General features: G+C 36.5%; 2 protein-coding genes and 1 pseudogene across 2 annotated transcripts; all 3 read left to right on the top strand.

The window, feature by feature from the left end:
• Nucleotides 1–4352: 4352 nt before the first annotated feature.
• On the top strand, nt 4353–9732 carry LOC115454217 (cuticle protein-like). Its single transcript, XM_037443145.1, has 6 exons — nt 4353–4364; nt 4574–4804; nt 4942–5287; nt 8633–8655; nt 8856–9086; nt 9215–9732. Exons 1-6 carry the CDS (start codon nt 4353–4355, stop codon nt 9635–9637), a joined length of 1266 nt encoding a protein of 421 aa, XP_037299042.1. The 3' UTR covers nt 9638–9732.
• Nucleotides 9733–12651: 2919 nt separating this feature from the next.
• Nucleotides 12652–17112, top strand: LOC115454685 (cuticle protein 19.8). Its single transcript, XM_037443732.1, has 5 exons — nt 12652–12767; nt 12868–13119; nt 13257–13566; nt 16461–16633; nt 16759–17112. The coding sequence occupies exons 1-5, from the start codon at nt 12756–12758 to the stop codon at nt 16999–17001; spliced, it is 990 nt and encodes a 329-aa protein (XP_037299629.1). The 5' UTR covers nt 12652–12755; the 3' UTR covers nt 17002–17112.
• A 3284-nt stretch (nt 17113–20396) lies between these two features.
• Nucleotides 20397–25466, top strand: part of LOC119190714 — a 9387-nt pseudogene continuing 4317 nt past the window's right edge.

Raw genomic sequence — 25466 nt, 5'->3', positions numbered from 1 at the left:
AACAGAATAATTAATAACCTCATTAATAAGATATTATTAAATTCATTGCTACATTATCCATACCCTAACTTTTATAACACTAATTTAAATAATAATTAATGTAATTTACTTATTTGCAGATCGTAGCTATCAGCGCCCTCCTGGCCGCGGCTAATGCTGGTCTCTTAGGCCACGGACACGCTGTCTTCTTCCCAAAGCATCGTCCGCCACGATGAGGCCGTTGTACACGCCGCCCCTGTAGCCCACTACGCCGCTCCTGTCGCCCACTACGCTGCCCCCATCGCCCACTACGCCGCCCCCGCCGCTCACTACGATGGCCACGATGAATACGTAAGTTACATTCCATTAATATATTATTATTAATTTAAACAATAAAATTCATGACAATGCCGGATAGATATATAGATATAGACGCAAAATTTAACCAGTGACGATAGATGCCTAATTTTGGCATTAGATTTACAGCTAAAGTAAGAAGCATAAATCATTTTATGGTGAAAACGAATGATAGATATTAATATTACCACGTTAATATGATATGTATTATATAAATAATTAATATATGCTTTCAACATCAATGTGAGAATATACCATTATTAAACTATACTTTAACATTCCAGGCTCACCCCAAATACGACTTCTCTTACTCCGTGGCCGACCCCCACACCGGTGACCACAAGGAGACCGCGACGGCGCCGGGCTCCGGTGCATCCGTTCGCTACGCTGACACAATGGACACGCCGTTGCACAACTGCCCGCCGCACACCCCGCTGCTGCACGTCGCACGCCACGCCGCCGTCTCCCGTTGTACACGCCGCCCCCGTTGTACACGCTGTACCCGTTGTCCACGCTGCTCCCGCTCATGCCTACCATCATTACTAAAAGCAATAACTAAATAACTTAGTGAAATGTCTTCCACCAAATATTGTTTTTATTTTTGTGAATAATATGTTTACAACAATAAAATGAAAAAAAATAAAAATATATTTACTCTATTATTAATCGTGTAATCTTGATAACTACATATAAAAATCTTGATAAATATTAATACAAAATAATGAAAAACCTTATCACAGATAATAATTTTAAAACAGATAGTAAATAACCGCAAAAATGTATCACAATGATGCTATTTTATTAAAAGTTTTTATAATATATGAGAGGATAAACATGCTCCATCTTATTAAAAATAGTTGTATTTTTAAAATGTGACTGCTGAGTTATCATGTTTGCATTCAGTGTTTGGATTATATTTCTCCTAGCTAAGTTTTAACCAAAGCCATTAATTGTTTTATGATATAAAGCAACAAATATCGAACTATCATCATCATCATTAGCCGCAGGATGTCCACTACCGAACATGGGCCTCTCCCAAAGATCTAACTATACAGAATTAAAACTGATATTATAATATAATAATTATAATATCAGCCCTGTATTATATACTTGCCCACTGCTGAGCACGGGCCTCCTCTACTACTGAGAGGGATTAGGCCTTAGTCCACCACGCTGGCCTAGTGCGGATTGGTACACTTCACACACCTTCTAAATTCCTATAGAGAACTTCTCAGATGTGCAGGTTTCCTTACGATGTTTTCCTTCACCGTTAAATAATAATATCAGCCCTGTATTATATACTTGCCCACTGCTGAGCACGGGCCTCCTCTACTACTGAGAGGGATTAGGCCTTAGTCCACCACGCTGGCCTAGTGCGGATTGGTAGACTTCACACACCTTCGAAATTCCTCTAGAGGAACTTCTCAGATGTGCAGGTTTCCTCACGATGTTTTCCTTCACCGTTAAAGCGAACGATAAATTCACAAAGAATACACACATGATTTTAGAAAAGTCAGAGGTGTGTGCCCTTGGGATTTGAACCTGCGGACATTCGTCTTGGCAGTCCGTTCCACACCCAACTAAGCTATCGCCGCTTTTTTTTTGTATTATAATAATATTATTATTTCACAAATATCTGATGTATTTAATTTCGTCATTTTTTAAACAAATCTTCAATGTTTAACTAGGTTAGTTATCCGAATTAATAATGGCAAAAGCTATCCACTCTCAACTGTGCAGAACGTGTCGTAAATTAATTTTAAATCGGTAGAATATACGTCAATGTTTTCAATATATTTGATGGTGACGCATCAAAATTATCTGTGTTATTTACTATCCCAAGTTAAATCAGGCTTTGAAAAACTCTGCTTTTTTACCGATGTTTTATATTATTATATGCTGTAGAGCATTTGCCGCGACTCCAAGCACACAGTTCAGTGTGTATACTTTGTGGTTGTCAACATATATTGGCCTTCTCCACTCCGACCCTCCTTAGAGAGTTCCTTTTCCTTCTTCTACACGTCCCTCCCCAGATATCCCTCTGAACTATCCTCCAGGCTCCTGCACTCGCTACGCCGAGGGATTCCAGTATCCCATTTATACGTTTACCCCGATATTGAGTGCAGGGTCCGATACACCAAAAATGGCGTCAACAGAAACATACTATGTCCATTTAACAATTATAAGGAAATCCATTCAGGAATTACTGCATTTACTTCTAATAATCATAAACATCCAAACATCTGAAAATGTTCACAAACATTCGCATTTATAATTTTAGAAAGAGCAAGATAACATAAGAAGTAAGGTAGTGTTTTGTTTTTTATGAGTTTTGATAATAATACTTTTTTAACAAATACATCATTTGAATGTATCTATAATAATTTTGTATAATTTTTCGGGTCGTCACACCTTAAAAATAATAGGTGTACGTTGTGATTTAATTAACTAAACCTTCGTTTAATAGCAGTGAACTTTGGTAGTAAACAGTAAACTGGGTTCGATTTCAAGTCAATCAACAAAAGAATCTGTAAATACTTATCTGAAGCAAGAATTTGTGCCTGATATGGCGATAGTCTTGCAGACTTGCTCCTAACAGCGACCATCTCCCCAATAAATGACGTTGCAAATAGACGAATGTCGTCACTAGTCGCGGCTCTCTTTAATTCGTTGGTAATAAAGGTGTCAACTTATTTATATTCATGTTTTATATAGTTTTGTAATTACTGAGAATTATGTGTCTTAACATCATATCAATATGACGACGTAGTTTAGAGCTATCAGAGTTTATAATTACATGCTGGTATGTATATAAATAAATAATATGACACATAGATAATTTTACAACATAGTTTCATAATTATTTAATTAACTTTTAACAAAATTACCAACGACCGAACTTCTTACAATATGCACATTAGGAATTTATATTAGCTTACAGAAACGAAGGGTCTAAACCCGATTCATGTCGGGTTCCCTTTCGAAATTTATGAAAAATTTAATTCTCATTAGAACGATTTGCAAACCGCATTTATGCATATTACTAGTACTTATATGTTGTGTCGGATTCATTTTGGAAAAATGTCACCCTTCGCTACTGTTAGCTTAGAATTAAACTATAAATTATAAAAAGATTTATTCATAAATTCACCATCGAAACTATTGGAGAGTACGGTGATATAAACTTTTGTAAAAAAAAGTATTGACTAAGATATATTATAATAAATTTAACGCGTAAAAAGTATATATAATGTGGCACTAAACATTGGAATTAACCAAGACATTAAATAATATAGTTAGTTATAGACCGGACATCAGAACCAAATTTGTGCTCCAGAACTTGATACCAATTGGTAATAAGTCGTTGTTTAATTTGAAACGTCCGTTTGAGGAGATGTCTCAGTGTCCTTAGATATTAATACAAAAATACCCTATTAACAGAAAATATGCTAATATGCGCATTATGAATTTGTAAATCACGGTACGGAAAAAATATGAAGAAAGTATATCGGTGTTTTACTATTTTACGGCAGATGGAGTAACCATCGCATGAACACAAAAATTTTCCTCCCAATGTCCACTCTATATAATCTTGGAAATCTTTAGAAATTAATGACCTACTTCCTTTTTTTTTTAGTTTTGTTTTACTAATATTATAAAAAATTTCGTCAAAATATTTTAATGTTAGATAATGATTTTCGCATACATATAGATTACGTTTATTCAGAAAAAATCTAAGTAAGACTTTTATTTTGTGACGAACGGACTTTTACCAAGGCGGTGTCGTGAGCAAACGCTATTTAAATTTATAACATATTTAATCGATACCGGACATATAATTGATTAACTCGTACTTATCGTGAAAAATGTAATACCGACAAGTTGAGTGCAAGTCAAGGTTATTGGAGGCATTTCTTCTCCCCACCGCTAATTATCGTATGCGTGCTACTATCTATAAAAACATACTGTTGGTCCATAATTGACATCTATCTGTATCTGATACTCTGTCAATAAACATGTTCAGCAAAGTAAGCTATTTTTATATACTCATACTTTAATATTTCTTACTTTCTTTTTAAAAACTCGTAAAGCTAGTTAAAATAATAATTAAGGCCGGTATTAAAATACTATATCGCACCCATTTATTCAATACTGCAGCAATACAATAATTCTAGATCCATTATAAGTTTCCAAAAATTAATTAAAAATATTTATTTGTTATTATAATAATTTCCAGATCGTAGCTATCAGCGCCCTCCTGGCCGCGGCCAACGCTGGTCTCTTAGGCCACGGACACGCCGTCTCTTCCCAAAGCATCGTCCGTCACGATGAGGCCGTTGTACACGCCGCCCCTGTAGCCCACTACGCCGCCCCTGTCGCCCACTACGCCGCCCCCGTCGCCCACTACGTCGCTCCTGTCGCCCACTATGCCGCCCCTGCTGCTCACTATGACGGCCATGATGAACACGTAAGTACTAAAAAGATACATATAAGATACTTCGAAATAGAAGCCAGTAAAAATAATACATAAAAATGTGTTGATTTCATGGTACATGCAGGTACTATTAAGATGATGTAACTTAAACTGCATTTTTTTTATTTCAGGCTCACCCCAAATACGATTTCTCTTACTCCGTGGCCGACCCCCACACCGGCGACCACAAGTCCCAGCACGAGAGCCGCGACGGAGACGCCGTGCACGGCTCCTACTCCCTGGTGCAGCCCGACGGCTCCGTGCGCAAGGTCGACTACTCCGCTGACGCCCACAACGGATTCAACGCCGTCGTGCACAACTCCGCCCCTGCTGCGCACCCCGCCCCCGCTGTGCACGTCGCTCCCGCTGTACACGCCATCCCTGTAGTCCACGCTGCCCCTGTTATCCACGCCGCTCCCATTGTCCATGCTGCGCCCGTTGTCCATGTCGCCCCCGCTCATGGCTACCATCATTACTGAGCAACAACTATATAACTTAGGAAAATTACAACTGCCAAATATATTTTTTTGTTTTTGTAAATACTAATATGTTTGCACGAATAAAAATTTTTTAATATTTACTTTGTTTTATTATTTATTTATCAACCACGAATATTCATTTTAATATTTTTACATTAAGTACCACAATAATATGAATTTGAGTTAATATGAAATACTAAATATCTAAATCGAAGTACGAGTCATAAACACATCTGCATTTCACAGTCATATAAAATATAAATATCCTTTTATGTTACACCGCAAACCGTTATTATTCTACTTGCTTAGTCTATTACACCATCATAGTTTTTGTACTTCTATATGACAAAATGAATACGCAGAAACTAATAATAGCGTATTATAATTTTTTTTACTTCGTATTTAAATGCAAAATTTTGTGTAAATATTTGTATGTTTGGTAGGAATAAACGTAACAACTGTACGGATTTGGATGAAAATTGTTAGGATTTATTTTAAGGGCTTTTGTTTGAAAGACTTGGTGGGAAAGACTTCACGCGAGCGAAGTCGCAAGCTACACCAAATATGATTTAAATTCTTAACAATTCTTCTTTAGTTTATGTAATACCTAGTTATTCCTACAAAGTTAGCTGTCAGGAAGAGTTCGCTATAAAGCGATAAGAACGCCTATTTTTACAAGTAATTTTAATGAAATCTTGTCTCGTCATTCAGTTTAATATAAAAATAAAAGCGACTAGTACAAACCCTTGTTGACTAAAAACATTCCATGGTAAATGGAATTAAATAACATAATATTATTATTCAGATGGAAAATAGGATTAAACTCGCGCATAATTTATGATTTGCGTTATCATTCTGTAAAAACCGTTTTAACAATTCTGATTTACAAGGTGGCGATGACATAGCGATAATAATTTCATTAATAGTCAGAGCTAGTAATCAGTAATCATAAAAATATAATTAATTTAAAAAAAATATTTAGTTTTTACTTAATATTGTCTTTTTGATTTAATAAATACCTCCTAGCCGAATTTTAGTCACGGCGGCCAATCTCAACGTACATGAGCCAGATACGCAGGAGATATTATAGTGCACAAGTGTATGCACATTACATAAGTGCACTCCCAGTTCCCTCACTCTCATAGTCCGCTGGGGAGGCAATCCGACGTGACTGGAGAGAAGGCGCCGCACCAACGGCTTTACGTGCTTACGTTGCTTTCCGAGGCGAGGGGGTATCACACCGCCAAGTTCTTGACTCCAAGCTGCGTCTTAGTAATTTTTTAAAAGGGAAACACTCAGTCATAATCATTATTATCTTGACCTGGAATTCGAACCTAGGATCTCAGCGCAGTAGCCATACTGGTATTCGTATCACGTACGCATTACAACTACGCCATCAAGGCAATCAAGTTTATGACTGATCATGTGTGAAATTAATGCCGCTATATCGGCACAAACCTGTTTATGACATATAGGATGCACAAAAAATCAACTCCTTATCCCATAACAACTGGTGAAACACATTTTTTCACGCCTTTTGTAGACACAATTTGTTTTACTTTATATGAACCACTTATCTAATTTGAACTTCAATATATAGGATGGTCCCATTTCCTTGCAAATTAACCTACCTACCTTTACAATACTTTGGAATTTCAATATTGAATTAAGAGAATAATAAAGGATGGAATTTAAAAAATTGAGAATCCTTTACTATGATTAAAAATATTTTGGTGACTGTTCAATTTAACTTTGAAGATTTCCAGTATTTTACACAAAATAAATGTTCATATTTTGTTACTGCTACGTAAAAAAATATATATACTTTGACAAGTAATTATCGACAATTAGCTTGTTCATAAATTATATTTCATCAAATTTAAATTTCGTAACAGCTGCATATCAGGTGATACCGACCTGGTTCAGTGTCATGTGTACTAATTACATATGTACATGCACGACTTGCCTCTTATTCACAGTGGACATTATGTAGTACAAGTAAAGTCTAAAAAAAAATTAAATATAATAATAATATCAGCCCTGTATTATATACCCACTGCTGGGCACAGGCTTTCTCTACTACTGAGAGGAGTTAGACTGGCCTAGTGCGGGTTGGTGGACTTCACATAACTTTGAAATTATTATAAAAAAACTTCTCAGGTATGCAGGTTTGCTCACGATATTTTCCTTCAATATTAAAAAAAAGCCTTGGTAGAGGATAAATCTGAAGATCGGAATTTCTCACAAGCTCTAAAGCGAAGCGAAAATATAAACGACAAATACTTAACTCCTATATAAGAAAAAAAATTAATGTAATGATGATAATTCATACTTAATTAGTAAACAAAAATGCGGCGATAGCCTAGTTGGGTGTGGAACGGTCTGCCAAGACGAATGTCCGCAGGTTCAAATCCCAAGGGCACACACCTCTGACTTTTCTAAAAAATCATGTGTGTATTCTTTGTGAATTTATCGTTCGCTTTAATGGTGAAGGAAAATATCGTGAGGAAACCTGCACATCCGAGAAGTTCTCTATAGGAATTTCGAAGGTGTGTGAAGTCCACCAATCCGCACTAGGCCAGCGTGGTGGACTAAGACCTAATCCCTCTCAGTAGTAGAGGAGGCCCGTGCTCAGCAGTGGGCAAGTATATAATACAGGGCTGATATTATTATTATTATTAGTAAACATTAACAATACAGTAACATACAAATAGTTTAATACAAATTCTCTAGTTACTATACAAAAGGGAAGCTTCCAAATAATACTATACTTATATAACTATTCAGAAAGTAGAACCTACATTCAAAATTACTGATTAAGAAATTAAGTTTCTTATTTTAGCTTGACATTAAGGTAAACAAGGTAAAAAATGTTGAAATCTCACAAAATTCTCGTGAAATTGCTAAGACTGAAAAGATGCAGGTTTTTTGACATATTCATACACACACACATATGACTGGTGCTAGGATAAATAAATAAAATAAATGACGTATCCGCCTAGATATCTGCCAGCGTACACAGATGTAAAACCCGTCATCGAAGCAGTCATAATATATTTATCCAATAAAAATATAATATTTAGAGATCTTAACACTATAGAATCTCATATAAACTATAAGTCATAACAACCGATATCCAACTAATAAAATATTTAATCAGCATCGGTAATAACTATCGATTAACAGTACCTTATCGAAAAAATAATCAATATATTGAGTGGAAGCTTAAGTGTCAAGGTCATTGCAGACATTTCTTCGCCCCACCGTTAATTATCGTACGCATACAACAATCTATAAATACATACTGCGGGTCCATAATGACATTAATCTGTATCTGAAACAGTAACAATCAACATGTTCAGCAAAGTAAGCTATTTTTTAAGACCAGTATATTCATTTAATTAGGGATAGCCCTAGCTTTGATTTTAAGTCACAGTTTGCTTAAATAGAGTAATTTTTTCCAGAGTAATTTTTTCACATACATTCCTCCAATTATCTGCAACGTACATTTGGATTTTAACAATGCGAATTATAAACATATTAATAATTAATAAAATAACTTCCAGATCGTAGCTATCAGCGCCATCCTGGCCGCGGCCAATGCTGGTCTTTTAGGCCACGGACACGCCGTCTCTTCCCAAAGCATCGTCCGCCACGATGAGGCCGTCGCACACGCCGCCCCTGTAGCCCACTACGCCGCTCCTGTCGCCCACTACGCCGCTCCTGTCGCCCACTACGCTGCCCCCGTCGCCCACTACGCCGCCCCCGCTGCTCATTACGATGGCCACGATGAATATGTAAGTCACATAATATTACTATATAATAAAATCTTTTATTAATTATTATAATTAGTGCTCACCATTTCTATTATACAATAATAACATTTATTGTCATACATACCAATCAAAGTATTTTCTTATTTCAGGCTCACCCCAAATACGATTACTCTTACTCCGTGGCTGACCCCCACACCGGTGACCACAAGTCCCAGCACGAGAGCCGCGACGGAGACGCCGTGCACGGCTCCTACTCCCTGGTGCAGCCCGATGGCTCCGTGCGCAAGGTCGACTACTCCGCTGATGCCCACAACGGCTTCAACGCTGTAGTGCACAACTCTGCCCCTGCCGCGCACCCCGCACCCGCTGTACATGCTACCCCCGTTGTTCACGCCGCCCCCGTTGTACACGCCGCCCCTGTTGTCCACGCCGCCGTTCCCGTTGTCCACGCCGCCCCCGTTGTACACGCTGTCCCCGTTGTACACGCCGCCCCCGTTGTCCACGCCGCCCCCGTTGTACATGCTGTCCCCGTTGTACACGCCGCTCACGCTCATGCCTACCATCGTTACTGAATAAGAACCGTATAAATTAGTGAAATTTTAACTGCCAAATATTTATTTTCCTCCATGTAAATGAGTTTTCACTTATAAAATAAAAGAAAAAATTACATTGTCTTTTTAATCTACCAAATTCAATTACCCCAAATTCTCGTAAGAAATATTAATTTATTATATGAAATCTCACAAAAAAAATATTGTTTCCAAATAGTAACAGAAAATAATAACTTTTATTGAAATTATAAGTTAATGTCTTATATTTTCATCCGGTGTATCTGTAAAGGCGAAAAAAATAAATGAAAAGAGTTTTACCCACCTTAAGAAAATAAACTTATTTTTCCGAAACTATATATTTCTTTTCGTACGAATTTAGTACGAAAGGAAACATGTACAAAAGAAAAAAATACTACAGAATATTTAACAACACATAATTTACTATCAAAAAATGAAATGTATATTTTAAACAGATCTCATTTTAAACTAACCTCATAAATACCCGACAGAATTGTCACCGACTCCGAAATTTTTTGTTAAAATGTTTTTTTTTTGCTTTTTTATGTTAGTAAGAAATATATTGTCTCGATGGCGTAACGGAACGGACTGCCGAGATGCCGAATGTCCGCAGGTTCAAAACCCAAGGCACACACCACTGAATTTTCTAAAGTTATATGAGTATTATTTGTAAATTTTCGCTTTGTTTAACTGTAAAGGAAAATATGGTGATGAAACCTGCATACCTAAGAAATACTCCATAACAATTTCGAAAGTATATGAAGTCTGCCAACCCGCTCTAGGCCATTGTTGTAGATTACGACCTAAACATTCTCAGTAACAAAGGAGACTTGTCCTATCGCAGTGTACCCGTAGATAATACAGGACTAGTATTATTATTATAAGAAGTAGACTCAACCAAACCCTACGCAAAACACAACTAAAAGTCACGGGAAAGCAAAATTCTCAATTTCATCTACTTGGCAGATATACTTATTCCGGTTATTTTAGTTTTAAAACCAAACTACTGAACCTATTTTCAAAAAAAAAACTGTGGGACCAATCTGTAAGTATATTTTTTCAAATAAAAAAAATGACTTTTCCTAATTGATTAATAAATGTCCGAGATCTAAGGTAACAAACATAAAAGAACACGCCAAATTAAGAACCTTCTCTCTTTTTGAAGTCGGCTAAAAAGCAGACAAATACAGCCAACCTAAGCAGCATTGGAATGCTATTAAATACGAAATGTTCCAAATATTTTTTTAAAAATCAGCCATTACACCAAAAATTTCATTTTTATACCGGGAAGGCCAAAATGTTAGTTTTCCTTACTTTTACAAAACCAAGAATTTTGTTTATTAATTATTATTTAATTAAAAAAACAGTTAAGTTAAAAAAATAACTATTTACTGCACACCATTTCTTCACCTTATTATATTTTACTTGAAAAATCTGCATTTAAGCAATTGTTTTTTGTCTTGTGTGTTTCTAAATAGTTGTATAACATTTTTTAAAGGCTTCGTTGATTAATAGCTTTATTTTGTATAACACATTGCAGATAATAAACAATCATTAAAACAATAGAAGAGAAAATATTTTTTTTATATATTTAAAAGTTACTCGAATAATAGGAATTCTATATTAACCGATCGATTTTTGTGTATCTATATTGTAACAAATAATATAAGAACGTCGTAGGACCTTTTACTTTATTTGCATAAGCAATGTTATACTACCTCACTTTTTATTATTCATAGGTATTATTAAAATAAAATCTTATAAAATGAATTCCAGCATTTCTTGTAACTTTAGAAAATTAACATCAATCATTAGTTTTAATGAATTCCATCTAAATACTCTCACCAATAATCAACATACAACGCGTTTTAAAAAAACATCCCAAATACATAAACGCTTTCATCCTATAAGCCAATTCCTACAATGAGAATGTCGTAAGATAATACTTATTATGGTGCTTTGTGCACTGGTAAAGTGTTTGCACTCGCCTTGATTGTCAAAAATCCAAATCCGTCACACTGTACTTAATTTAATATTAATAAGATCGATAAACTAATGATAGATACTGCCATAGTTATTAGTCTGCACATATTATATTTGAATGCATAAGTTTTATTAACCGATTTGGATTTTTTTTTTATCGGTTCAGTAGTTTGGATTTTAAACATAAATATCAGTAATAAGTATGTCTAATGATTTCTTAAGTTTACGCAAATGTTAGATTATAATATAGTAAAATATAATATGAAAATTATATTACAAAATACCGCGATAAAATCCGAAAAATAGTTTTATTTCAATAAGTATGTCGTCCTACTAAACGAAATTGCATAATTTGTTTTCCATCGACTTTTTAAATTGCGTTGGGTTTGTTTGAGTCTACTTCTTACATACATCCTGTAATATAGCATAACACCTTTTCGCCTTTTCTGGGGTAGACACAGGTAACACCGCAGCGCGATAGTAGTACCGCGTCCGCAACATGACTACGACATCGAAACAGTATTATTTCTTACTAATACAAAAAATAAAAACTTTTTAATAAAAAATATAACCGCCTTCAAAAACCACTAAAAATCAAAAAAATTAAACATTATTTATATACTGGTTACCAATTCTGCAGTCAGTGACTAGTTAAAATTGCTAGCTGGGCTAGATAAATATACATGAATATAATATATAATGCTTTATTTTAACTATGCACTGACTTTTGATATTAAAGTAACAAACATTTTACAACCCCCAACTATGATATCAATAACTCTGCACCCAATTACTTTGTATACCCGTATGCTGTAGTACCCATCATACAATTGTATTCAAATCAACAAAAATGTTTGCATAATTGAATTAAAAAAATTCAAGGCTACATCTATTACTAATTAAATAAGCAAATTAAGAAATAATTAAAATATACATTGTATCTATATAAGACAAATTAATGAATGCACGTCACGAATATTTAAATATCGACCCGATGCCTTGGGCGCTTGTCAAAGTTACAGTCAAGGCGCTTACACATATTTTTCGCCCCACCAGTGAGTGCGACACAATCTATAAAAACATACACCCGGACAATTGACATCAATCTACACCCAACCGTTCCAAAGCACAATCAAAAATGTTCAGCAAAGTGAGTTAATTGAAAAGTTAAAGCAAAAACTGATATTGTACAAAATAACAATTAAAACATTTCAAACATCAATAAATTTGTATGATTATTCGTTTTCCAGATCGTAGCTATCGGCGCTCTCCTGGCTGCTGCCAACGCTGGGCTCTTAGGCCATGGACAAGCCGTCTCTTCCCAAAGCATCGTCCGCCACGATGAGGCCGTGGTACACGCCGCTCCTGTAGCGCATTACGCCGCTCCCGTTGCCCACTACGCCGCTCCCGTTGCCCACTACGCCGCCCCTGTCGCCCACTACGCTGCCCCCGTCGCCCACTACGCTGCCCCTGCAGCCCACTACGATGGTCATGATGAATACGTAAGTAACATTGTATTGAATTTGATTATGTGAACACCTATCTTTTTACATTTTTTATGAATATTTTACCATGTATGGTATATATAGAGGTAGTGAACTATGCTTATTTACAATAAACTTTATTCTTCCTATTTCAGGCACACCCTAAATACGACTTCTCCTACTCCGTGGCTGACCCCCACACCGGCGACCACAAGTCCCAGCACGAGAGCCGCGACGGAGACGCCGTGCACGGCTCCTACTCCCTGGTGCAGCCCGACGGCTCCGTGCGCAAAGTCGATTACTCCGCTGATGCCCACAACGGATTCAACGCTGTCGTACACAACTCCGCCCCGGCCGCACACCCCGCCCCCGCTGTACACGTTTCTCCCGCCGTGCACGCCATCCCCGTTGTACACGCCGCCCCCGTTGTCCACGCCGCCCCCGTTGTCCACGCTGCTCCCGCTCATGCCTATCATCATTACTAAGTAATGGCAATAAATTAAATATTCAAATTGTTATCACCAAATATTTTTGTACAATTGACATTATGTACTAGTTTAAAAAGTAATAAAATATAGCTACGATGAAATAAGCCTTGTAAAATCATTATTTACTATACATAAATCGTACATTATTATGGTCGCCCAATGAAAAATAAATGAAAAAAGTGACCTGAACAAAGCTTTCTTAATACAAAACTCATCCGGTACTCATAAGTATTTTAAATGCAACAAATTTACTCGTTATAACATTATCTTTCATTTAACTGATAACACGTATAGAGCAATCAATAATGAAACTACAACGAACACATCAGCATAGCTATTTTGAATGTCGAAGTATCATCCGTTTTTGTCGCTTGATCTTTTTTAACGCCATTCAGCCATTAGCTGCTGTTAGACTACTCGGTCATGCCTACGTTAAAAAACGAGCCTATTATTATTTTAAAATGTCTAGGCACATACGTGGGCTCTGTGTAATTGTAAACGCAAAATCAGTTATTTTTTAATGACCACTATGTTAATTAATACTGCAAAGTTTTATGGGAATATTGTTACCAAAACAAAGATATTGAGCCCTTTTCATTCTTAGAGTGATGAAACAACGCATATTAGGTTTAACACTTAAACTTTAAAACGAATTTTAAAATTATACATAACACATATAAATTGCCGCGAAGATATTACAAAATATAACGTTTGCATACGTCGTTATAAAAGATTTAATATTTTAGAAAATATTAACTCTGCAAATTCTTTTTCATTTCGTTAACTAGGCTTAATAAGAGAACTGGTTAGGACATTATGATCGTAAAATTAAGTCAAAACACCCGCACCTGGGGGCCTGTATACAACGACCCCTTTATTTATTCGGAGAAATACTCATGTACCGTCTAAAGAGATTAAAGTCTAGTCATAGTCTTCGCGAAAGAACATTGGATTATCCTATGAAGAAAAATACTTGAAAAAATATATCGGCACTTTTCGGAGGCATATTAACTTCTAAGCGGTACGCTGAGGTTTATGACACTAATATAGTCTACTAGCTTTTACTCGCGGCACCGCCCGTGTGATAAACTTTTACCGGGATAACAGCCCCTGTATTTTTATCTGGGATAAAAAGTAGAGTAGCCTAAGTCCTTTTTATGGTTCACCCTAACAAATTTCAATGAATTCGTTCAGTGGTTCAACGTGATACAGATTTACTTTGGCATTTATAATATAAGTATAGATAGTGTAATATTATAACTAGATAATAAGTAATTAGCTAATAAATCTTGATTTTAATAATGTATGATTTAATTTAAAGGACAAATTTTACAGGATAGTACAAACCAAGGAATTATATTATGACTATTATATTTCATGCTACCTTTACGGCATGAGCAAAGGATTAGTGTTTGTCATTACAACGGCGATAGCCTGGTTGGGAGTGGAACGGACTGCCGAGACGAATGTGCATAGGTTCAAAACCCAAGGACACGCACCTCTGACTCTTTCAAAGTTATGTGTGTATTCTTTGCAAATTATCGCTCGCTTTAACAGTAAAAACGTTATGAGCAAACCTGCATATCTAAGAAGTTCTCAACTAACCTCATCTAACTTAACATAAATCCTCTCAGTAGTAGAGGCGACACTTGCCCAGCAGTGAGACAATGTAATACAGAGATTAGTATTATTCCGTCGGCCAACGCTTTTGAATGCCCATATCATAATATACCTTATTTACAAATGATATATTATATTATTAATGATATATCTACACAACTATTGAAATTAAACTAATTTTCGGATTCTATCGCGGTATTAGTGTTTTATTTTCTCCCGACGTTTCGAAGACTTTGCAGCCTTCATGGTCACGGGGGGGACTGAGGTGTTATTCATCCGTAAAGTCAAAGTTACAATATCTACCTACATTTTACAATCATACAACTTTTTAAAATTTTTAGCTGTTGGTGGTCCGATCTACGCAGAATGAGCTCACAGTGTCTTGAAGTCTGGCAGCCGGTCTTTTGGGTTCCAATTTAATTAAATGTAGAACTGGATCCCAGGCTTATGCAAGCTTCCAACCATCTTCCCTTTGGAAGGCTGCAAAGTCTTCGAAACGTCGGGAGAAAATAAAACACTAATACCGCGATACAATCCGAAAATTAGTTTAATTTCAATGTCTAATATTCGCGTAAACATAAGAAATCATTATACACAACTATTTTTCAACTTTAAATGGACTACAAAATAATGACTAAAGTCGCAAACTAAATTAATAGAAGAGAATTAATGGTAACTTACTTTGTATCTAAAATAATATTCAGCTAAAATAAACCAATAATTTCAATAAAATTACAAAACAGGGTTCAATGTAAAACGACACTAGTAAGATATCAATAACCAATGTTACATTCTCACGTCAGCAAATAATTAAATCCTTTCAATTGTATTTATCGAATTTGCGAACGCCTACGTCACGCATATTTGTATCAAGTCCAGTGCCTTGAGTGCATGTCAAAGTTAGAGTCAAGGTGCTTGCAAACATTTCTTTGCCCCACCGCGATTAATATGTGCCAACCACGTTCTATAAAACTATACACCTAGACGTTTGACATCAATCTGCATTTGACTGTAGAACTAGAATTCCAAAATGTTTACCAAAGTAAGTTATAGGATTATTATATATGTTTTTCTTATTTTCCAACATTAGTCTTAAAAATTACTTTTCATACCAAATTAACCACATAAGTACGAACTTATTACTTGACCAATCATAATTATTTATCTCTAACAACGAGTGATATCATTTTCAGGTTGTAGCTATCAGCGCCATCCTGGCCGCGGCCAACGCTGGACTCTTAGGCCACGGACATGCTGTCTCTTCCCAAAGCATCGTCCGCCATGATGAGACCGTTGTACACGCCGCCCCTGTAGCGCACTACGCCGCTCCCGTCGCCCACTACGCCGTACCCGTAGCTCACTACGCCGCACCCGTAGCACATTACGCCGCTCCTGCTGCTTACTACAATGGCCACGATGAATACGTAAGTCGAATGAAATATTATACAATAAAAAAAAAAGTATACTTGTATAACTTAAACACTGCAGAATCTTTATAGGGAATCAGTCCCGAATTTATTTATGATATTTTTTTCTATTATTATGCCAGGCTCATCCCAAATACGACTTCTCTTACTCCGTGGCCGACCCCCACACCGGCGACCACAAGTCCCAGCACGAGAGCCGCGACGGAGACGCCGTGCACGGCTCCTACTCCCTGGTGCAGCCCGACGGCTCCGTGCGCAAGGTCGACTACTCCGCTGATGCCCACAATGGTTTCAACGCCGTCGTGCACAACTCCGCCCCGGCCGTGCACCCTGCTGCCCCTGCTCATGGATACCATCATTACTAAACAATTATAACTAGTCAATCTGCCATCGCCAAATACTCGTGATAAAATGTTTACTTAATTTTATTGCCATGCATATTGTATGAAAACTGAATAAACCATTGAACAAAAATACTACAATATTTTTTTTACATAATAAAATATTTGGTTAAAAGAAATGGATATCCACCAATGCATCAAAGAAGTTGCCATAGTGTAGTTCATAGATGAATCGATTCGAATAAAATTCTCTAATTTGTAACAACATTTAAATATGACATCATAGGGCGACAAACACACGGCGTATTGTGGGTGCACAAGTTACACCGTGCTTACCCTTTTGGGGAATAAAGGTGTGTATGTGTGTGTGAGTGTATTTTAAATAGATTAATTCATATTTGTCTCCTTCCACATCACGTTTGATGCCCTTGTAACTTATTCTTCACGTTGTGTTTATGTACCTATGTCTCTTCCTACTTCCTTTATTATGTAATTATTATGTATCAAATACGAGCACTCCCAAAATAAAAGTTCATTGAACGAACAATAGGAAAGTACATTAATTATTTTTATAAATAAAAATAACTTGCCACGTGTATACAAAAGCATCACTTGATAACGGCTCTACTGACTTAACTAATTCCTTGTTGCGTTCCTAATTACCTGGACAAGGTTCATATCAAAGAATGATTTTGAAAAATCAATAGGAAAAGACGTGAAAAGTTGGCAAACTAGACGATATTTTTGCATAGACATATTAAACACGCTAATGTCCAAAATCACCTAATCAATTTCAATATTTTTTTAATAAGAATTTAATTTTAGCTTGAATCATCGGATAATTAATTTTGAGTCGATAGGGGGCATTTTTGTAGCGATTTATTGGATGAAAGGAAGTTTACATAAAATGCGATCTGTGTCAGGACAAACATCTGCCCGGCCCACTAATAATAAATAAATATTTACATTTTTATTTATTAAGTTACTTTTGAATGAGTTACGCAACTATAAGAACACATTTTGATCCAAGATTGAAGAAGTACATTAAAGCAGATTTAAGGCCACGAAAAACAACAATATCTTTCGATGACTAACGATTATTACTTGTACGTATTGTTATGTTATGCTTTGAAACGTATTCTAACATGTCAATTATATTGCACTAGGACCTATATTTTTAAAAGTAATATGTAATTGATGCCAATGACCTTATTGTCCGATATTAATTTCGATTTGATATCTCAATCCGAATCTAAGAAAGGAGGCCTTGACACACAGTCAAACTTTTTGTCTTTACATAGTTTGTTTCCTCAAACCCCCAACCGGAAATTGTTTACATGCCATACAAAAATAGGATTAATCATGTGTTATCTTATTTTACTAATAAAAAACATTGGATATTAGGTGTTGGTGGTGGACACAGTAATTCCTAAACAGATTTCGATAGAATTTGGTAAGGATAAACAGAGTCCTATAATTACATATAGGCTACATTATAACTAGACAATTTACTCCTGTAGGAAATATTTAAATTTTAAATCTGATTGTTTCAGTTGATAGATGGCGCTAGCGTCATAAAATAGCGGTACAAATCGCTACAGTGATATAGGGGTTTGTATCGTAGGCTTATCGCGTGGCTGAGGCCGCGACCAAAACCTAGAATTTAATATGATTTGCGGAATATCTGTAGAGTTAAAAGTTAACGGCGATAGCCTAGTTGAATGTGGAACGGACTGCCAAGACGAATGTCCGCAGGTTCAAATCCCAAGGGCACACACCTCTGACTTTTCTAAAATCATGTGTGTATTCTTTGTGAATTTATCGTTCGCTTTAACGGTGAAGGAATACATCGTGAGGAAACCTGCACATCTGAGAAGTTCTCTATAGGAATTTCAAAGGTGTGTGAAGTCTACCAATCCGCACTAGGCCAGCGTGGTGGACTAAGGCTTAATCCCTCTCAGTAGTAGAGGAGGCCCGTGCTCAGCAGTGGGCAAGTATATAATACAGGGCTGATATTATTATTTTTAAAAGTCAGGCAGTAGGACGAATGTAAAAATGTTATATGTTAAATATTTTGATAGTTATCGGATAGTCCTTGCTCAAGAATCCTACCAGCCTATTCCGGGACATCTTTTTGAAGTGAGCGACAGGCTCTGTAGATATATTTATTGTTAAGTGCACGAATAAACTACAACGACCCAGGTACTACCTCTAATAAAACACAAAAGCAAAGATAGGTTTAAATAGTCATTCCTAAACCAAGCTGCTCTTTTCTGCGGTAAAATAACGTTTAAACAACAAGTGAATCACTTCCGCTTTGATTGATATACTCTATGAAAAAAAGCTATTTAATCAACCGAAAAAAAATAATTTAAATTAAACTAAATAAAATTGTTGTATGCTTCGTGCTGGAATCTATAATAAAATTATATAGCTACTCCTAAGAGGTACATACAGTATATTTCTAACACCAAACTATGATACAAGTTTTTTATATAGTGAATATAAAGAATCTAGAATATCAGAAAAAGTTTCACAACAGTCGTAGTCGTAGTCAACGACCTACTTTTCACTGAGAAGAAAATTTGTGAAGATGTTTCGGCGTGTTTTTCAGCTAAGTGATTTCATTCCACCTGATAAAAGGAGTGGTGAAATAAAATATCGACTCATGCGAGTTATTACCTCGATAATCAAAACATATTTCGTACAGGCTGATCCTTGACCGACTGAAACAGATACCTATTTTTTTTTATTGTTTTCAGCTTTACTATTTTCAATCAGTCACACAAATAATATAAAATGTGTGTCCTCATTGCGCCTGGTGAAAAGATCAGCGCACAATGCATTTTTGTAGTCAATCGTTTAAGGATACAATCAACGCAAAAACTAACTTTTTGGTGCTAGAGGGTTCATTGTTAAAATCACCTCGAATCGAGACACCAATTGTATGTTAACAAAAAAAATAATTATTTTTTGTAACACGATATACTTGGACAGTAACAACATCCTATTATATTTTATTTATTTTACAATTGAATAATTTTGTTGTAAGTACGTAATTTTCAATCGTAATCAAAGAAAAGAGTTACCTAAATAAACAAAAAAAGGATAAAAGCAAAAAAAAAAAATAGTATATTACGTACGTTTAATTGTTCGTTACAAACATACAGCTCTCAAAATTCAAATAATTATAATATCTCTAAACGGTCAATTAAAACTTATCCGGACTCACAAATTAGTGAATGCCTATGTCACGCATATTTGTATCGATTCCGGTTCCTTGGTTGCATATCAAAGTTAGAGTCAAGGTGTTTGTCCGTGGGCTTGCATACATTTCTTCGCCCCACCGCCAGAACTCGCGGCGACCACGATCTATAAAACCATACAGCCGGACAATTGACATCAATCTACATTTGTACGTTCAACAACTAAACATGTTCAGCAAAGTGAGTCACTAGACATTACCAACAAAAAATAATTTAAATAATAATTATTTACTCTGAATGAAAGAACAGTTTATTTTAAAGTTTAATTCTGCAAAAACTAGGAAATAAAAATTTTTACTGTGATATTTAAAGTCAAGCCTACTGAAGCCAATTAATTTTAATGGATAGATTTTTACACAATTCTTTCACGATTACTACTTATTTGATTCCAGATCGTAGCCATCAGCGCCCTCCTGGCCGCGGCCAACGCATAGTCTCTTAGGCCACGGACACGCCGTCTCTTCCCAAAGCATCGTCCGCCACGATGAGGCCGTTGTACACGGTGCTCCCGCCGCACACTACGCCGCTCCTGTAGCGCACTACGCCGCCGCCCCTGTCGCCCACTACGCCGCTCCGTTGCCCACTACGCCGCCCCCGCTGCCCACTACGCTGCCCCTGTCGCCCACTACGACGTAAGTTACATTATTACATTAACAAAAACTTATATATATAATATTTTATTTCATAAAAGATTACATAATATAATCCATGAATTGGGGTGGTAAAATAGGTATAGTGTCTACATTGTAGCGATAAATTAACCAATCATTTTCTCTTTCAAGGCTCACCCTAAATACGACTTCGCCTACTCCGTGGCCGACCCCACACCGGCGATCACAAGTCCCAGCACGAGAGCCGCGACGGAGACGCCGTGCACGGCTCCTACTCCCTGGTGCAGCCCGACGGCTCCGTGCGCAAGGTCGACTACTCCGCTGATGCCCACAACGGTTTCAACGCCGTCGTACACAACTCCGCTCCCGCTGTACACCCCGCCCCCGCTGTGCACGTCGCCCCTGTTGTCCATGCCGCCCCCGCTGTACACGCGCTCCCGATCGTGCACGCTGCCTCCGCCCATGGCTACCATCATTACTAAACAACAACTACTGAATTATTTAGTTAATTTATGTACCACAAATGTTTGCCTGACTGGTTTATGTATGTTTTGTAAATATGTGAGTGTGTCATACTATGAATAAAGAATTCAAATGAATTTACAATTTTTCCATTTCTTGCCTCATAATATTATGGAATCGTAACTTTGTGTGCACATACACAAATTGTGTAAAGCATACTCGTTATTAAACTTGAGAATATCTCACACATGCTGATATTAAAAGTAAATTAAACTACGCGTAATCGATCTATATGGTACATATTAGATTTTATACAATGACTTAATAAAAAAAAAACTCCCTGCATACAGTTTGCAAAAATTCATCCCGCTATAGCGTTTAAATCTGTAAAATCACCAACTTCTACGTAGTAGTCAGCACAATTAATAGGAATTATACAAGGTTACAGTCACAACTTGTAAAGAGTTTCCCTGTAAAGATAGCCAAGAGTTTGTGTGAAATGTACTAAGGGTGCGGCCGCACTTGCCAAACAACCGGTTGACTACTAGCTGCAAATCTAAAGTAGTAACAACGCATTTCACAGTATTTAATGCGAGGGACAAACTGTAGCAAATTGCACACAGGGCTAGAAATACTAAAACTATGTCTTGTTTACGGCTGCGCCCGGCCATTGTCATTTAGAATAAAATACTAACCACGCACATATTTTCTGGGATCTAAAACATATGATCATAAACACCTTGTACTTAAGAACTTATACTATCCGCAAGATCCAATCACCAAAATCCACAAGAATTATAAATGAAATACTGGCGGTGTTAAAGAATTAGGTCTTCGCTTTCGTGACCTACTTATTTCTTTATATCGACACGACAAACTGACGCCATTTTATCTGATGGTAAGCGGAATGGGGCAAATGGTAAGCGAAATAGGGTTCTGATGATGTGTCGAGTGCCGAGAAATAATTATCGCTTGCCAATTGACAGAATTATATTGGCGTATTTGTTTCCTAGCCTATCTACATAGGCTGATCGCGGAACGCGACACACATACGTAGAATACTACGACGGGTTTTACACCGTGTGAAGCTGCTCGCCATCTGGATAAATACAAATATACTACCACCAAAACTTCCATAACTGCGACCATATTTCGAGTTTATTTTCATATTGACTACACCTAAATACTTTTAAACCCATATAAAGGGGATACCCCATTATATTTTTGTTCTTTTTTTTATTGCTTTGTATAACGAGACTAGCTTGCCGTTCGCCTGAAAGTAAGTGATACGACCGCCCATAAACAGTAGAAACACCATCCAACACCTTGGGAGTTTAAACACTATTGTTTTTTGGTATTCCACTGCGCTCGCCGTCTCTGAGACATGAGATGTTAAGTCTCAGTATGTCCAGTAGTTACACTGGCTGCAATGTCCTTCAAACTGGAACATAACAGTGACTACACACTGCTGCTTGGCGGCAGAAATAGATATTACAGTGGTACCTACCCAGGCGGACTCTCAAATATGAGAGACCTACCACCATAAAGAGATCATTATTATCAATATTAAGATAGTCGCCATGTACTACAACGGTCGGTATAAATAACTAGATAAATGGTAAAACTAAGTTTATATGAACAGAGAAACTAGTAGTACCTAATTTCTTCTTCGTCATAGTACATAATATACCAGTCCCAGCATACGTGAACTAAGCGGTTAATACGTATGTAGGCGAGTGTTAAATCCTAATAATTCAAAGACTTCATGAATGAAATCAATATACTACGTTCTACGTAGTCACTGTACTCAATGAATGAACGCAACCTATTACATACTAGCTGTATTAGTATAATATATTTATAAGTGTATAATATTTATATTTATTAGTATATAATATTTTGTGAGGAATATCCGGAATGTTTGTCAGAGATAATCGCATTTAGCTGCTCACCAGGTTCAAAACAAATTTGGTATTTCTTTTTTATACGAGCACACAAAGTGACGCCACTGCACCTGATGGTAAGTGGAGTGGGGTCCAATAGAATGTTGCCTGACGAGAGATGATTACCCCTCGCCAGTCGACACAATTATGCCGGCCTGTTGAAACTGGATACACATAGGCTGATCCCGGAACGCGACATACTTACCTGGGCCACTATGGCGGGTATTAACACCTTGTGTACGGTGATCGCTATCCAGGCAGACCTAAAATATATCCAACCACCAACAAAATACCCTACGACCAACATGGTATACAAAAGGTTTAAAAGAAGTCTTTTAAACCTAAATAAATAAATATAATTCTGGTAATATTTATTTATTTAGGGTTAATTTGGACTTTAATTCTTCGAGACTTTAATTTTGGTTACGAAATATCACGCGCACATAACCACAAACATACTCTGTATTGTTAAGGCCCTCCCTCGAACAAACGACCTTCGAGCATTCATTCTTTACATTTACGGCGCACGAGTAACGAGCGTGTATATGCAAAGATTTACGAATAATTTCTATAAAAATAATTTTAATTTTTTGAAAATTAGTAGGTACCAAATTATCTTTATTGAATCGTATATCGCTTTGGTTATAAATTAAAATTATGTTTGCCTTAAAAGATGTAGTAAAATATCTTAGAAATATTTTCATTATAAAATTAATGAAAAAATATTCACATCATAAAAGATTTGAAACCGCCAAAATAAAAACAATATAGTGTAGAAATATAACTTTTTTTTGTATGTTATATAAATTTGGATTAGATTACTTTTATAGAATAATTTCTATAACTACGGTTAGCGCACCTTTTTGCTAGGGATAGCGCTTTAAGGTAGCTTTTTCATACGCAGAATGATATTAAATGTTCCATGAAGTAAATGTTTGGAATTATTCTTGTTATAATCACAACTTGTCTTTCCATACGTAATTTAGATAAAACACCAGTAAATAATTATTTGGTTCCACCGATTACATAACTAGAATCTAGGATCAAGCCACGAAGTCGCCGGCCGAGCGGCACAGCGAGCGGTTTTGTTTTAGCAGCAACGAGTAAGGGAGACGGATATATGGGGCAATAAGAAGGATGCCTCATATAGAGCAGGGGCTGTAGCCAAAATGCCTTACTACAATCTTTAACACTAACGTCATGTATTAGAATGACGTATCCTAGCGGTTGACTTAGCAATAGAATATATCATTCTCATATTTTGTTCTGTTTCCTATTGCCGTGCTGGGCTCGAAAGCGGTACCTCAAAAAAAATCTAAATCTTGATTTTTATGTCTTCAGATAGCTTAAAGAAATGTCCATTCAATGAGCTTACCTAAATAACGGTATTTTGTTTAGAACTTGTTAAAAATACCTTAAAAGAGGATTTCTGTCTCAGTTTTACATACAAAACTATATTTATAAAACTTCGATTATCTCGAAATAAGGTTTACCTGACATACCGCTTTTGCGCTCAGCACGGCAGTATTTGTGTTAACGATAGTAGAAAGGCATTTCGGCTAATAGACCCTGTGCGTAAAGCCGGCGGGCCGTGCCGCTGGCCGCGCCGCTCATCGCTTACCCTGTTTTCGTAGCTTGACCCTAAACCCTTCAGTATAAGATAAACGACATACCTAACGATCATCTCAAGTTAACAAAAGTGGAACAACGCCAAGTTATTCATAATGTTACAACTACCTATAGGTATACGTGATACTCATCTCTCCATTCATAAAAACTGTTCACGTGCGCAACCTTTTAGTTTTTGTGCAGCCATTCCGACGGCACGGCATGACTAGAAGCAATAAACTGCGTACCATGACACGTATTACATTTTTTAATCGATTTTGAACTCGACCTCCGAATTGTCATTGTCGTTGTCGAGGTCCGCATGTGGACTGCGGTCAGCCCCACTTGTTATTAAATGGTATAAAACGTACAAATGGTAACAGCTGATATCAAACAACAACTAGTTATCTTGAGAATAACCAACCATCAAACAAAATGTTCAGCAAAGTGAGTGATTTGTGATAATTTAAAAATGTTCATACGTGATATTGGGTAGTGATCTTTCTAGTGTGCAGCAAGTGTGTAGTGTGCAAAATATAGCTTTTGTGTCTTTTTAGTTTACAAATAATATAATTATTGTCTGAATGAATACTACGAAT

The sequence above is a fragment of the Manduca sexta genome, chromosome 26 (assembly GCF_014839805.1).
Source record: "Manduca sexta isolate Smith_Timp_Sample1 chromosome 26, JHU_Msex_v1.0, whole genome shotgun sequence".
NCBI classification, from domain to species: domain Eukaryota; kingdom Metazoa; phylum Arthropoda; class Insecta; order Lepidoptera; family Sphingidae; genus Manduca; species Manduca sexta.
The sequence above is the reverse complement of the archived record's forward strand: the minus strand, read 5'-3'. Positions and strand labels throughout refer to the sequence as shown.